Source organism: Vitis vinifera, chromosome 3, assembly GCF_030704535.1.
Source record: "Vitis vinifera cultivar Pinot Noir 40024 chromosome 3, ASM3070453v1".
NCBI lineage: Eukaryota > Viridiplantae > Streptophyta > Magnoliopsida > Vitales > Vitaceae > Vitis > Vitis vinifera.
The window spans coordinates 20597527-20612943 of record NC_081807.1 but is presented as its reverse complement, the minus strand read 5'-3'; the positions used below and the strand labels follow the sequence as shown (position 1 = coordinate 20612943).

At 34.9% G+C, this 15417-nt stretch overlaps 1 protein-coding gene across 1 annotated transcript; it reads right to left on the bottom strand.

Moving 5' to 3' along the window:
* Positions 1-394: 394 nt before the first annotated feature.
* Positions 395-14267, bottom strand: LOC109122327 (uncharacterized). Its single transcript, XM_019218877.1, has 6 exons — positions 14124-14267; positions 13923-14024; positions 1898-2266; positions 1749-1843; positions 697-808; positions 395-604 (listed from the first exon to the last, which is right to left on the bottom strand). The coding sequence occupies exons 1-6, from the start codon at positions 14265-14267 to the stop codon at positions 395-397; spliced, it is 1032 nt and encodes a 343-aa protein (XP_019074422.1).
* Positions 14268-15417: the final 1150 nt, after the last annotated feature.

Here is a 15417-nt window from a genome sequence, read left to right as displayed (position 1 = left end):
TGGAGTTGGGTCCTCTACAACATCTGGAGTTGGGTCCTCTCCAGCATCTGGAGATGTTCCCAGTTTAACAAGTGCAATGACCCTTTCCTCTCCTGGCCTAAATGTAACATTTTTGCCAGTCGTATTTGGAACTACACATCATCTTCTGGTGTACTTCTAACAGCCATAGAAAAAGCAACTCCTGATGGTTTTTCACGATATTCAAACTCCTGAACCTCACTACAGGCTAACCGATTACTATAAGTGACATAGAATGGAATACGCCCAGGGGCATGCAAAGGAGCATGACATCGGATGGCATTATTAGTCAAAACTTCATCAGAAACCTCAATTTCCCCAAACATACAACACCATTTAATGTTGGTAGAATGCTCCATGCCTCCCAAAAATGTACCTATGATTGAAACCTTTGTTTCATCTTCAGAATAAGCCCAATCTCCTTGTTGTCATTCTGCGTATCAAGTGTATTCCAATAATTTCCAGAGGCAGACGCCATCAAGGAATCATCACAGTCCCCACCAATTTCTTTATCCATCCATTTCCCAAAGCTGTCAAGTTTCTTCAACTCTCCCGATGCATCATTATTGGCACCATCCTCTTTGGACTTGTTGAAAATTTCAGAAATATCTACTAGTGCACCATGTAATGTCTGCCCTAGAGGTTGGTGATGATCGCGACATGGTCGTGTGGCCATACTCCAACACAAGAGCAGGTGGTTCCGAGATCAATTCTGATGGCAGGATCTCCACCATTTCCATCCTTCAATGTGGAGCCGCCAAGTGTTGAAGATGCCGAGATGGGTAATAAGCTTGCATGAAGGTTGCGTGTATATGAGAGAAGATGGAAGAGAATTTGCATGGAGGGAACGGTGGAAAAAAAATGGCACGGTGGTGAGATGAGTGAAAGGGTAGTGGGAGAAAATGGGTTTGGTAGTGTGGTTGGATGGGTATATGCGTGAGGGGTATGAGATATGGATATGGAGGTTAGGTGATGAGATGATGTGGTAATAAGAATGTGGGTAGGGTGAGTAGGAAAGACGAAGGATGGGTTTAATGGGCAGTGGGATAGGAGTATGAAAACACGTGGTGTTAAAAAGAAATACGATATGCATGGGGTGGGATGAATGGTGCATGGCGTTGGATATGTCGGGGTGGTAACGGTGTGGGTGTTATGGGTAGATGATGGGTATGGTATTGGAGATGAACGGAAAATGGTATGGAAGAGAAGAAAAAAAAGGTATCAAGATGTGGAGGCGTGGTGATGAAACTACGCAAGGCAAATTATGGGTGGCAGGTATGGAGAATGGGGTGGTGATTAGTGAGGTGTTTGCATGGGAATGGAGGTAAGGGCTATGAAGCATAGACACAGGTAGTGAGAGAAAATGGGTATAAGAGATATGACTATGTGGAATGGGTATGGGGATGTAGAGAATGGGTATGAAAGCAGTGGGTTTCATGGATGGCATGAAGAATGGAGGTGCGGAGTGAGAAATAGGTTAATGAGGTGGTTGGAATATAAGCATGAAGGACATGTGGTGTTAAAAGGAAAAATGATATGCATGGGGGGGCATGAGAAGTGATAAATGGTGCATGGTGATCTGGCTATGACGTCTTAGGCAGTCAGGCGGGAGTGATTTGGCATGGGATTCAAGCTTAATGGGATGGATTTTGGGTGGAATGGTTTATGAAGATTCTTGTGGTCGTGCATGGCCATGCATAGGTGGGGAATTTCATGATTTTGTTGCAGACCTGGAGCTTCCATGGGATCCACTTGGGAGTAAGGCCCTAACAGACCCTGGTAGATCAAATGTACTACTGCCTGCTGATGATGCTGCTGCCCCAACCTGCTCAAAGAACAGGACCTACACAACAACCCGCAAGAGCAGCTCATTTTGTACAGCGTGCATGCAAGTGTTTGTGGATAGTCTCTTGTAGTCCATTAGCCGGCGTATTCTCTTTCTCTCACTCATGCTGATTCCAGGGTGTTCCTTCAGATACATGTCAATGGCGTGGTAAAGTCCATCATGAGATGGTCTTGAAAAGCCTGTTACCATTTCAGCAAGGTAGCCATCAACCAACTTAACCACCATCAACTTGAGAGTTTTTGAGACACACCCAGGGCTACTAATCTCCTGGAATTCATTTTCCCCAGGAGCACTCCGGTCATGAATCACAAACCCCTCAACCAGATTTTGTACTATATTGCCATCATATATAGTTGCTTCCTCAGAGGAGGCACGAATCAAAAGATCAGTCGTCGTTACGTCCTGAAGTTATCCGAAGGTCGGACAATGGACCAGAGGCAAGTCAACTAACAGCTAGTGAACGGATTGCATCAGAGGCACCAAATACTGTTATTGATCCACACAAGGCAGAACATGCAGCTTCAACAAATTCATCAACTTAAACTGTCCAAGCAATCCTATCTGTTTTCCTTGTCCAGATATCTCCCAGAGACTCTGATGCTGAACTCCTTCAGAAGCACCCAAACCAGATTTTCTCCGGCAGCGCCTTACTCTTTCAGGTAGAGATGGGAAATCTGATACTCACCATGGCAGAGCACCAAGAACAGGGGAAGACAGCAAACAGAGCACAAATAATGGGAACCAAATGAACCCCCACAAACCTCATTTCATGTATCAATCAATGAGCTCAGACGGGAGTGGGCCAAAGCAGATTGATGTGAATGCCAATATCTCATATGAAATCTCAAAACAGAGGACATAAAACAAGTTAGAAATCAAACATAAGGCGAGTGCAAGCAAGCTCAAATTCCATAAAAACAAACGAGAGTCCCCAATAAACACATTCAAACACCAAAATAGAATCTCATGATACCCAGAAAACACAATAAAATGGCATGAACATGGAAGAACCGGCCTATAGAAATAATACATGAGTCTTCTTCTTTCAGGATGATTCCACTGCGTGTTTCTTCTTGTCTCTAACTAGGTCTCCCTTCCAAAAAAATCCAGCTGATCTCCCTTTGCCCAAGCAATCTTACTCTTCTAGTGACCACACTGCAGCTCCCTCCCTCTGTAACCTCTCAAGCAACCAAAACATCTCCTCCCAGACAACAGAATACCTTGCTCCTCTCCAAGGTGTCTCTCTCACGTTACTCTCTCCGTCCCTAGCTAGCTTGCTCTCCAAGGCAAAGAAAAACCTCTTCCCAAAAATGTCTCTGTAAAGCAACCACCCAAACCTCACTTTGGCAGCTTGCTCCTCAAGCTAAACGAATACCCTCCAAAACTAAAGAAAAAATCTCCTCTGTAGATACAGAATACACTCTTTTTCTCTCAACTCCCTAACTTGCTCTCCAAGAGACTCTCCAAGCACAACAGCCTCCTCCTTGTGGATGCAGAATACTCTACAAAATATCCCCCCAAAACGGCAGCAAAAGCACCAACCTAGCTCACTAACGGCCTGCAGCTTTTCTTGGAATATTCTTGGCACATGTCGACCTCTCATTGCCTCTCAAAAGCATTATTGTGATTCCCTAGTAACCAGTCATGAGGCAACACGTGGCCACCTGGATCGTGACCCTTGGCAAATTTGAGCTGTAGAAAGGTGAAAAAAGGAGCACAAAATGGGGGTCTATAGGAACATATATAGAAAATACTAAAAGATTTTTATCTTAATTAGAGAAAATATTAAAGAAATTACATTTCCAATCATTTAACTTCATTGACTTAACTTCTTTAACTTTCTTTACCTAACTTTTTCTATTAAATTATCAATTTATTTAATAGACATCAGATGCCTAAAAGTTTGTTTCTTTTGTCTTTGTAGGATTATATGTGAAGGAAAATATGAAAGAGGACAAAAAAAAAAATGAAAAAAGTCAATAAACTTTTCTCTTGTGCATTTTAAATTTATTTTTAGTTTTTCTCTTATGTAAAACAATAAATATTTGAAAATATCATCTTTAACTAATTTGCAATACATTTATTTTCTTTAATATTTTTCAGACTTTAAATAATGATTAGAATCTTATTCAAAATAAGTAAGTTTAGGTTCTTATTCAAAATCATTGAAAGTCTACATTGGGATCATGCAAATTAAAGTATTAGGAACTTTAATTTGAAGAGAGAGATTTATTTGAATATTGAAATTTGAAAAATTAAATAAATAAATAATAAGAACCAAGAAAGGAGCGCCATCTTAAAGTGATCTCTTATTTTATAATAAATTATATTTAATGTAAAATAGTTTTTTTTTTTTTTTTAAAAAAAAAGAATAATTCCAATTAAAATATAAATTTTTCTTAAAAAAACATTTAAAATCTCAATGCTTAATAAATATATATTTAAAACTTTATTTAAATGTCAAATTTTATAAGTTTTCCTCATAATCTATCTTCTTTTTTTCAAGTATTCAAGTGGCATCTATTTTTTTTTATTTGAAATCTAGGGGTGAGCAGGGTTTTTAAAATTGATTCTTTAGCTATATTTCTAAGCTCTTTTACTCTTTTTTTAAATTTATCCTTTTTACTTTTCTTTATTATAATCCCTTTCCTTTAAACTCGTTAAATTCCTTCCCTAAAAAATTAGAAACACATCCAATTAAATTATTAGCTATTTATTAATAAAGTTTAAATATTGTGGTAAAACAGATTCATGAAATTATTGAACTTTAAAGTATAAACTGTGATCGCTATTTTAAAACCTCTTCTTTTAATAATTATTAAAAATTATGGAAATCAAGACTTATATTTGTAACTTTTATTATTAACATTATTAATTTGTTTATAAAAACACTTTTGTTATTTTAAAAATATCTTTGAAAAGCATTTTTTTTATTGAATACTTTTTTCAAAATAAGACTTATATTTCTAATCTTTCAATAATTTCATAAAATTTCAAATCTTGTTTTACTAAAAAATTTTAGTGCCTTTATTATTTGAAAAAACATGTTTGATTCATTGGTTAAATAATTCTCTCTCTTTTTTAAATGAGTTGTAATTTTTAATTTTAAGAGTTATTTGTGGATCAAATTTAATTTTAATTTCACAAAGAAATTTAGTTTTAATTAGTAATTTTATATTTTGAAATTTAGAATACCAAATGACGATGAATATAAAATCTCGCTTCTTCTCACCCCCAAGCAGCAACACCTCTCTCGGCTGACCTAGCAGGACTCATCCACTGTCGCCGACGGCACGGAGCTGCCGTTGGTCGGACGTCGTCGCTCCCCAACCCCCCTCCGCGGCAGGGCGCCCTTCTCCCACTGGTTTGGCAGGTGCTATAAACCCACCCCCCAACAAAACACTGTGCTGTAATATTTAATTTTATAATTTTATAATTTTTTGTTTATTTATTGCAATTTACACATTTTAATTTATTCAAATTATTAAAAAGTTAAAACATAAGGAATTACTTTTAAAATTATTTAATTTATTATTTTTAAAAATTTTAATAATATATAAAATTTATATTTATAACATATGATCGATTCAACTGTCGTTTTGATTAATGAATCATAAATCGATAATTTTTTTTTATCCAATAATTAATTAGATTCTAAAAACATTAGGTGTACTCGTTTTCTTCCTATATGTATGAAATGGAACCATTTTATTTTTATTTTATTCATAGTTTTATTTCATATTTTATATTATACACATATAAAATACCTTTTCTAACATCACCATTAAAATACTGTCTTTTCTTTATATAGTGGGCAATAACCTCACCATTCATCTATTTTTCTCTGGAACCCACTAAAAATATGCCCATCAAAATAAAACCTTTTCTTTTACACCACTGTTAGGATTATAAAATAATAAGCTGTTAACTGTTAGTTTGCTAAGCTATTAGTTCGTTAGCTGTTAAGAGGATGTTAGATTGCTATAATAGATTGTTAGTGTTGTACATGTGTAAGCAAGTTAGTTAGTGAGAAGAAACTATTGTAATATAAATATTGAGGTTTGCTCTGTAAACAAAACACAGAGGATTTCTTCCAGATTGAATTTGAGCCCTTTCTTTCCCTCTTTCTCACTTCTTTCTCTCTTTATTATCTTAGTTCTAACATGGTATCAGAGCTCTCAACAAACCCTAGCTTCTTCTTCCTCTAGTCATTCTATCTCTATTTCATTCAATCATTCTACCTCAGTTAAGCTGGAAAATCATAATTTTCTAATATGGAGAAAACAGATTTTCTCAGCAATTCATGGTCACAATCTTTAGCACTTTGTCACTGGAGTTCATGATCCACCGTTAAAATTTTGAAGTTCAGAAGATCGATCTCGATGAATATTGAATCAAGATTTTCTTAATTGGGAACAACAAGATCAAGTCTTAGTTTCTTGGCTTCTTTCATCAATGTCTGAAGAAGTTCTTTCGAGGTATGTAAATTGTGAATCTGCTTTTCAAATTTGGAAGACATTGGAAGTATATTTTGCTTCTCAAACACGTGCTAAAATCTCACAATATAAAACCTTGCTTCAAAACACCAAAAAGGAATCTCTGAGTATGAATGAATATTTGCTTAAAATTTGTGGTTTTGTTGATCTACTTGTTCTTGTTGGTGTGAATCTCTTTGTGAAAGATCACATTGATGCTATCACAGATGGACTGCCTAGTGAATACGACACATTCTTTCTCATAATTAATTCTAGAACTGAGGATTATTCAGTAGAGGAAATTGAGTCTCTTTTATTAGCACAAGAAGCTAGGATTGAGAAACACAACAAGAGGCTAGACTTTGAAACTGCTTCTGTTCATATTACACAAGGTTCGGGTAACTTTGGAAGAGACAATTTTTCTCAAGGTAGAGGTTTCACTAGTAACAATCAGTTTAGCCCTAATTTTGGCAAAGGTAATTTTTCTCCCAGAGGAAGGGATGGTTTTCAAGGTAGAGGTGGTTTTAACAATGGTGGTTAGAGATCTTGGAACACTTGGAATAATAATGCTACTGCTAATGCTGAAAAACTGGTATGCCAAGTGTGCATGAAGATTGGTCATTCTACAGATAGGTGTTACTACAGATACGATCCTAGTTTTCAGAGTCCTCGTACTCTTGGTTTCACTCCTAGTTTTCAAAAGTCACCTCAAACACAGATTCAGGTGGCAACAAGCCTAACATGCAAGTCCTGATGGCTACACCAGAAAACATTTGTGATACTAATTGGTATCCAAACTCAAGTGCCTCGAACCATGTGACTGCAAATGCCAATAATCTGGTTGAACACACACCATACTATGGCAATGAGCAAGTTTGTGTTGGCAATGGTATGGGAATCTCTATTAAATATATTGGCCTTTCACAGTTTTCCTCTCCTTTCACTTCTCAGCTTTTGTCTTTAAATTATCTTCTTCATGTTCCTAAAATCACAAAGCACTTGTTGAGTGTATCTAAATTTGCTAGAGACAACAATTTATTCTTTGAATTCCATCCTAATTTTTGTCTTGTCAAAGATCAAGTTTCCAAAATTGTGGCTCTGGAGGGCAAACTTAAAGGTGGCATGTATGCATTTGATTCATCACAAATTCAGCTTAAAAAATCTGCTCCATCTCAAGTTTCTCTTTCACAAAGTGTCACTTCCCATCAATCTGGTCCTAGTGCAAACTGTCAAGTGTCTGTACATGTTTCAGATCTCCAATCTCATAATGGTAGCTCTACAGTTGGTCTTTGGCATGACAGAATTGGTTATCCATCTTTCAAGATTGTACAAAATGTTATGAGTCTTTGTAAACTTTCCAAATTCAATAAAATTCTACCCAATTTTGTGTGTAAAGCTTGTTGTCTTGGCAAAATACATATGCTCCCCTTTCCTGCTTTTATATCTGAATATCAAGAACCTCTACAACTAGTGTACTCAGACTTATGGGGACCATAACCTGTTCAATCATCCAATGGCTATAAGTACTATATCTGTTTTGTGGATGCCTTTTCTAGGTATACTTGGATCTACCTCTTAAGAAACAAATCTAATTCGTTTCAAACCTTTCAAAATTTCAAGGCTCAAACTGAATTACAATTAGGGTTCAAAATTAAATGCCTACAATCTGATTGGGGGAGGGGGGGGGAGGGGGGGGGGGGAGAGAGAGAGAGAGAGAGAGAGAGAGAGAGAGGAGTGAATTTCGTGCTTTTACTGATTACCTTACTATAAATGGCATTATTCATAGGATTTCTTGTCCTCACACTCACCAACAAAATGGTATAGCTGAAATGAAGCGTAGACATATTGTTGAGAATGGTCTTACCTTACTTGCTAGAGCCTTAATGTCTTTCAAATATTAGGATGAATCATTAAGAACATCTATATTCTTGCATAATAGGTTGCCCTCTCTAGTTTCACATGGTAAGTCTCCCTTACAGCTTCTTTTTAATCATGTTCCTTATTACAAGGCTCTTAGAATCTTTCGTTGTGCTTGCTATCCCAACACTAGACCATATAACAACCATAAACTTGTCTTTCGGTCTGTACAATGTACATTTCTATGTTATAGCCTCACTCATAAAGGCTACAAGTGTTTAAACCCCTCCGGTAAAATTTTCATATCCAGAGATGTTATTTTTTATGAACATCTATTTCCATTTTCAGAATCTCTTTCCTCTCAACCTCAACATTCTTCCATTTCTCAACCTCTCTCCTTTAGTCAATCACCACCAATTCTTTCTTCTAAACAACTTGTCTCTTCTATTTCTACAGCCTCATCACCCTCTCCCATTGCTTTCATTCCTCCTGTTAACACAACCACTCACTTGGAAAACTGTCAAGACTCTAATTTTCCCATTGTATCATCATTTATCCCAAGTACTGTTGGAAATACACACTATATGATTACCAGATCTAAGAAGGGCATATTTAAACCAAAAGTATACAGTGTTACCAAAGAACCTCAATCTGCTAATGAAGTCTTGCAAAATGAGAATTGGAAAATAGCCATGATAGATGAATATTCTGCTCTCTTGAGAAACAATATGTGGTCTTTGGTTGACCTTCCAGCTGGTAGAAAAATAATAGGATGCAAGTGGATTTTCAGAGTTAAAGAAAATCCAGATGGTTCTATTAACAAATATAAAGCTAGACTCGTTGCAAAGGGGTTTCACCAAACAACTAGATTTGATTATACAGAAACATTTAGCCCTGTTGTGAAGCCTACTACTATTAGGGTGGTTCTCACTATAGCATTATCAAGGAATTGGAAAATTCAACAACTTGATATCAACAATGCCTTTTTGAATGGAGATCTACAAGAAGAAGTTTATATGGAGCAACCTAAAGGCTTTATTGAAAAGTCCATTTCTCATTTAGTATGCAAGCTCCACAAATCTCTATATGGACTCAAACAGGCACCACATTCCTGGTTTGAGAAACTCTATGAAGCACTTATAGATCTTGGTTTTACATCTGCTAAATCTGATCAATCTTTATTCACAAGGTTCACTATGGATCACACTACCTTTCTCCTAGTATATGTTGATCATATACTGGTTACTGGCAACAATCCTAGTGTAATTCAACAATTAATCTCACAATTAAACAAGTTTTTCTCTTAAAGATCTTGGTGAGATAGATTATTTCTTGGGCATACAAGTGAAACACACCACTGAAGGTCTACAATTGTCTCAGACTAAGTATGTGCATGATCTCTTATGTAAAGCCAAAATGAACAATGCAAATGGCATGAATACTCCCATGATCAGTGGTCAACAACTTACAGCGTCTGGAAGTGGTACTGTGCAAGACATTCAACTCTATAAGAGTCTTGTATGTGCACTTCAATATGTCACTATCACCAGGCCAGAAATTTCCTTTTGTGTCAATCGAGTTTGTCAATATTTGAAGGATCCACAAGAAGAACACTGGCAAGCAGTAAAAAGGATACTTAGATACTTGAAAAACACTATTCAATATGGACTTCATTTGACCTATTCAAGTACTTTAAATTTGGTGGGATTTTGTGATGCTGATTGGGCATCAAGTCCATATGATAGAAGATCTACATTCGGCTATTGTGTCTATCTTGGAAATAATCTAGTTTCTTGGTGCTCAAAGAAACAACATATTGTCTCTAGATCATCTATAGAGGCAGAATACAGAAGCTTAGCTGGAATAACTGCTGAGATCACATGGTTAACTGCCCTACTAAGTGAATTGAGGCTCACATTACCAAGAACTCCAACAGTATGGTGTGATAATCTGAGCACAGTATTGTTATCTGCAAATCCAATTTTACATGCTAGAACCAAACAAATTGAGCTTGATTTGTATTTTGTGCGTGAGAAAGTTATTCAAAAGCTTATTGATGTGAGACATGTTCCTTCAAGTGACCAAATAGTAGATCTTTTTACCAAAGCTATACCCAGCTCCAGATTTTCTCTACTTAGAAGCAAACTCAGAGTTCTTGATTTAAGTACTTTGAGTTTGAGGGGGGATGTTAGGATTATAAAATAATAATTTGTTAACTATTAGTTTTCTAAGCTGTTAGTTTGTTAGCTGTTAAGAGGGTGTTAGATTGCTATAACAGATTGTTAGCGTTGCACACGTGTAAGTAAGTTAGTTAGTGAGAAGAAACTATTGTAATTTAAATATTGAGGTTTGCTCTGTAAACAAAACACAGAGGATTTCTTCCAGATTGAATCTGAGCCCTTTCTTTCCCTCTTTCTCCCTTCTTTCTCTCTTTATTATCTTAGTTCTAACAACCATAGACTTTTCCATCATAACATGGACCCCACCTGTCTTCTTCATTCACTCTATGACGCCCACTCTTCCCTTTTACAAGGAAGTGACTTTTCAAACTAAGGCTCTATGGTATGGGGTTGATTTTGGAAAGAGACCAGTGAGGTGAGGTTTTCGAGACTTTGGGGATCTCTTTAGGTTGCTAGGGTTTTTGGAGCAATTTTATTTTCTTTATTTTTAGCAACTATGGATGAAGGGTTTAGAGGTTTGTTTGGAACTCTTTCCTAAGTTCTTAGACTAAATGGGCTTTGGAACTGTGTCTGTGGAGATATCTCTCGGACTGGTGAGGTTTCTTGGGCTTCATTTGGTGGGTTTTCTGTCTTGGTTCTCTCTGGTTTAAGGGTTTTTGCCTTTATAGAAAAGAAAGTGGAAGATCAGAGGAGGGTTACAATGGAGAAAAGGAGAAAGGCAGTTGAAGAGAATAGGGAAAAGAAAGAGTTAGAAGAGAGAAGCTAAGGGTTGTCTTATGGGCTGGAGATTTGTTTTGATAACCGTTTTTCAAAAAGTTAGTATATATATATATATCATGTTTTACAATATGAAATTAGTTTACACTGGAAATTTTTTCATAAAGAATTGACATGGGCTTCCTTTTTACATGATGGCCCCCAAAATTAAGAATCAAGGAATGGTACATGCTTCCTTAAGATAAATGGAAAGAGAGATTTAAAAAAAAATAAAAAATAGAAAAACTTGTCGCTCTGCTTCTACGTGCATGTAACTTTTAAATAATGTTCAACAAAGAAAACTTTTAAATTTTCTTTTTAGAAAGAAAACTATAAAGCTTTTTTATTAAATTTTATTAAATTATTAATTGTTTAGTAAAAAGGTTTAAACATTTTGGTAAAACAAATTGATGAGATTGTTAAATTTTATAAACATAAACTACTTCCAAAACAAATTTCTTATTTAATTTTTAAACATTAGTCAAATCAAGACTTGTATTTATAATCCTTATTATTAACATTATTGATTTTTAATAAATTTTTATTTTTAAAATATCTATTAAAATAATTTTTTTATATTGAATTCATTTTAAAAAAATTATCAAAATCAATAAGACTTATATATATATATAATATTTCTATCATTTCACAAATTGAGTACTTTTATTATTTGAAAAAACATGGTTGATTTATTGGTCAAATATTTGCATTCATTTTTTTTTTTTTATTTCTCTCTCTTTTTTAATCGACATTGTAATTTTCAATTATAAGAGTGTGGACCCTGCATTTCACTAGATGCGTTCCCACTCGATGGTGAAAATTTGATTTTTAGAAAAAGACTTGAAGTCACCATTTATTTTTGTTTTATTTTTTAAGGGAAAAACAAAATAAGAAATAAAAACCCTAAGTGTGAATCCTGAAGGAAAAAAACAGGTTCGTGAAAAACCGAGTTTGGGTCCAGGAGTCAGGTTATTCATTGGGAAGGTAAGGTAAAAACTGTAGCACCCCTCTAAGCCCCTAAAAATGGGTCTCTACTAAATAAGGTGAAACAAGCATGACAATTAACTAGGAGATAAGTGGATACCAAAGAGATCATAGATTAAAAGCAAGTCATGATAATGAATAAATCAACAAAGTGAGAGTGAGAGCGTACCTTGGCAGCAGATAATAAAACATTATCATGAAATAAAGTTAGTGCGCAATAACGAATACAAAATATATCACATGCATATCAAAATGCAAGACAAAGATTAGACAATACTCATTAAGCATAACAATTGACAATTAGAAGAAAAAACTCATATGTAGGGCTCCCACCAAAGCCTAATTGATCTTGCATGAATTAATCTCACAAATTCTATTATTTTGGAATTATGAAAATTGCCTTGATGCTTATTAAAAATAGTGAAAAACTAGAAAATTATTAAAAATCAAAGAAAATCACAAGATGCATACCTGAATAAAAAATGGCAGCAAGTTTATAAAAAAAATTAGGTTTTGGTGAATCAGGATTTTACTGAAGAAAAGAAAAAGAAAAAAAAAAGAAAAAAAAAATAATAATAATAATAATAATGACAAATAAATAAATAAACGAATAAAATAAAGTAAAATAATAAAATAAATAAATAAATAATTATATGAAACATGAATAAATAAAATAATTAAATTAGGTGAATAAACAAATTAAATAAATAAATTTAAAAGATTTAAAACCATTTGAAAGGCAAATTTTTGAAAATCAAGTTTTGAAACTTATTTGAAAATTGAAGTTTTAAGAACTAAATTAGAAAATTGGAATTTTAGAAAAATAATTTGGAACTGGAAGTCATGAAAATTGGAACTTGGAAAAATTATTTGGGAATGAGATTTCTTAAAAATTAAATCTGAAAATTGGAATTTTGGAAAATTATTTAAGAATGGAAATTTTTAAAAGAATAAATTTGAAAATTGGAATTTTGAAAAATTATTTGAAAATTAAAGTTTGGAAAATTAAATTTGAAAATTGGAGTTTTGAAAATTATTTGAAAGAAATTGGAGTTCTGAAAATTAAATTTAAGAATTGGAATTTTAAAAATTAAATTTGAAAATTTGGAATTTGAAATTTTGGAATTTTTGAAAATTTAAATTTAAAAATTTGAATCTTGGAAAATTAAATTCAAAATTAGAGTCTTAGAAAATTATTTTGAGAATTGAATTTTGAAGAATTAAATTTAAAAAAAATGGAGTTTTGGAAAATTGAATTTCGAGAATTAAAGTTTTGAAAATTACTTGAAAATCGGAATTTTGGGCGATCATTTGAAAATAGAAGTTTTGGAAATTAAATTTTAAAAATTAAAGATTTGAAAAATTATTTTAAAATGGAATATTTAAGAATTAAATTTGAAAATTGGAATAGAAATGAGATTATTTGAGAAACCGGGATTTTAAGAATCATTTAAAAAGAATTTACGAAAATCAAACTTTGATATGTGAGGGAAAAAAAAATAATTTTCACCATGAGGCCACAACTGGACCCACACACTGAAGGGTGTTATTTAATTAGAAAACTTGAAGTGCCCTACCACTTACTAAAATTCTCATGCCACTATTGATTTGTCATTCATCATTTGTTTAAACCTTTTCATGTCATTAGTGAACTACTGACTTTTGGGAGAGGAGTAATGAAGCCCCACTTCTCTATGAAAAACACCAACTCATAGCCCATTTACACATGGTAGCACATGAGTCACCATGCAGGGCCTCATTCCATCTCCAGAAGGCGACAACCCTGAAATATACTTAGTTGATTACGGAAGGAAGAGTTAGCGTAATGGGAGGTGGAACGTTGTTGGTGGGTGGAAGAGTGGCATTGTTTGGTGACGAAATATCGGCTTCTTCTTCATAGTCGGGCATCTGTGGCAAGTGGTTTACATTTATTCCATGGAGGAATGATTTGGGTGGAGCAGCGATGAGTTATGGCAAACATGGCACGATGCGTTAAGCTTCAACCACGCATCGACGCAACAGAGACGGAAGTAGTGGCAGCACCCAGAAAACGCTGTCGTCGTTACTGGTGACCGGTGCAACTGTCCACTTAGCCAAGCATATTGAGCAAGACTGTGTGTCGCCGCCGGAGCAGTTTCCTTCAAGCACCATTTTTTTTTTTCACTTTCTCTTTCCCGAATCACCTCTCCACATCTCTTCCTAAGCCTTCAATGTGACCCATATGGCTCTCAAACACCCAGAAATTTCTAACAGTATGAAAAATGGCTCATGGTGCCCTCTTGGAAACACCCCCAAATAAGATGGCCAACCTCAAACGTGATACTTGACACCCTAAAATATACCAAGAACAGAGGATAAGGTAAAGAAAAATAGAGCATGCACAAACAAAAATAACACAGTCAAATCTAGCTCCATTCCATAAATGCTGACGAGTTTTAAAAGTTGGTGGGAAGGTTTGAGTTATCTTAACACATGAACAATGGCATATCTACCATGCAACGCATTCAGGTGAAACAGAGATCAAGTAAACAGAAATAGGAAATAGGCTTAACACATTCAAACGTAAAAAAATAATAAAAAAAAAATAATATAAATAAATAAATAATTAATTAAATAATTAAAAAAAATAAAATAAAAAATCCAAATATCAGCAAGGAGCATGGTATGTCTGTTAAAAAAAAATGGAGAGCCTAAGGTGTGAAATAGTTAAACCCGAGTGATTCCCCTCGAGTAAAATATTGCTTGGCTTCCAGCAAGCTGCAATATTCTCTTTCTACTTCCTATTTTCTCCTAATTATTTTTTTTCTTTTTACAGATGCCCTAAAAAACCCAAAACGGCTCTCACTTTTGCTTCATCTTCCTACTTGCCCGTTTCTTCTCCCAAAACCTCACCTACTAAAAAAAAAACTCTCTCACACCTCTCTCTTCTGTCTCCTCTTCAGACCTCCTCCTGCCTTTTCTTTTCATGCCAGCTTCTACCAACTCCCTGCTCTTACTTAGATCGTACTTTCCTCTATCTCGTTCCAACCATCCCCTCTCCAACTACTCCTCTGCTCCACTGCTTCAACCACCATCATTGCCTAGTCACATCTTTACCACACATCCCATGCAGGTTGGCTCCTCCAGAAAATAAAAAAGACAGCTATTCCCGGGTGTGAGAAAAATCCCCTGGTCCAAGAGGGGTCTACAAATATGCCCCTCTTTGATAGAATTCATGAGTGTAAGGAATATGAACACTAGAGTGAAAAGAAAGTGTGAATAGTGAGTGGAATGAAGTGAACTCTACCGAAGAAAAAGAAAG

Bases quoted from the DNA above. Each gene is read 5' to 3' on its own strand.
- LOC109122327 (XM_019218877.1), bottom strand. From the start codon at position 14,267: ATGGTGCTTGAAGGAAACTGCTCCGGCGGCGACACACAGTCTTGCTCA. The intron at 14,025-14,123 runs GTGGTTGAAGCT...CACTTGCCACAG, and splicing joins CGTCTCTGTTGCGTCGATGC to ATGCCCGACTATGAAGAAGA. The intron at 2,267-13,922 runs GTAATCAACTAA...GGATAACTTCAG, and splicing joins TTACGCTAACTCTTCCTTCC to GACGTAACGACGACTGATCT.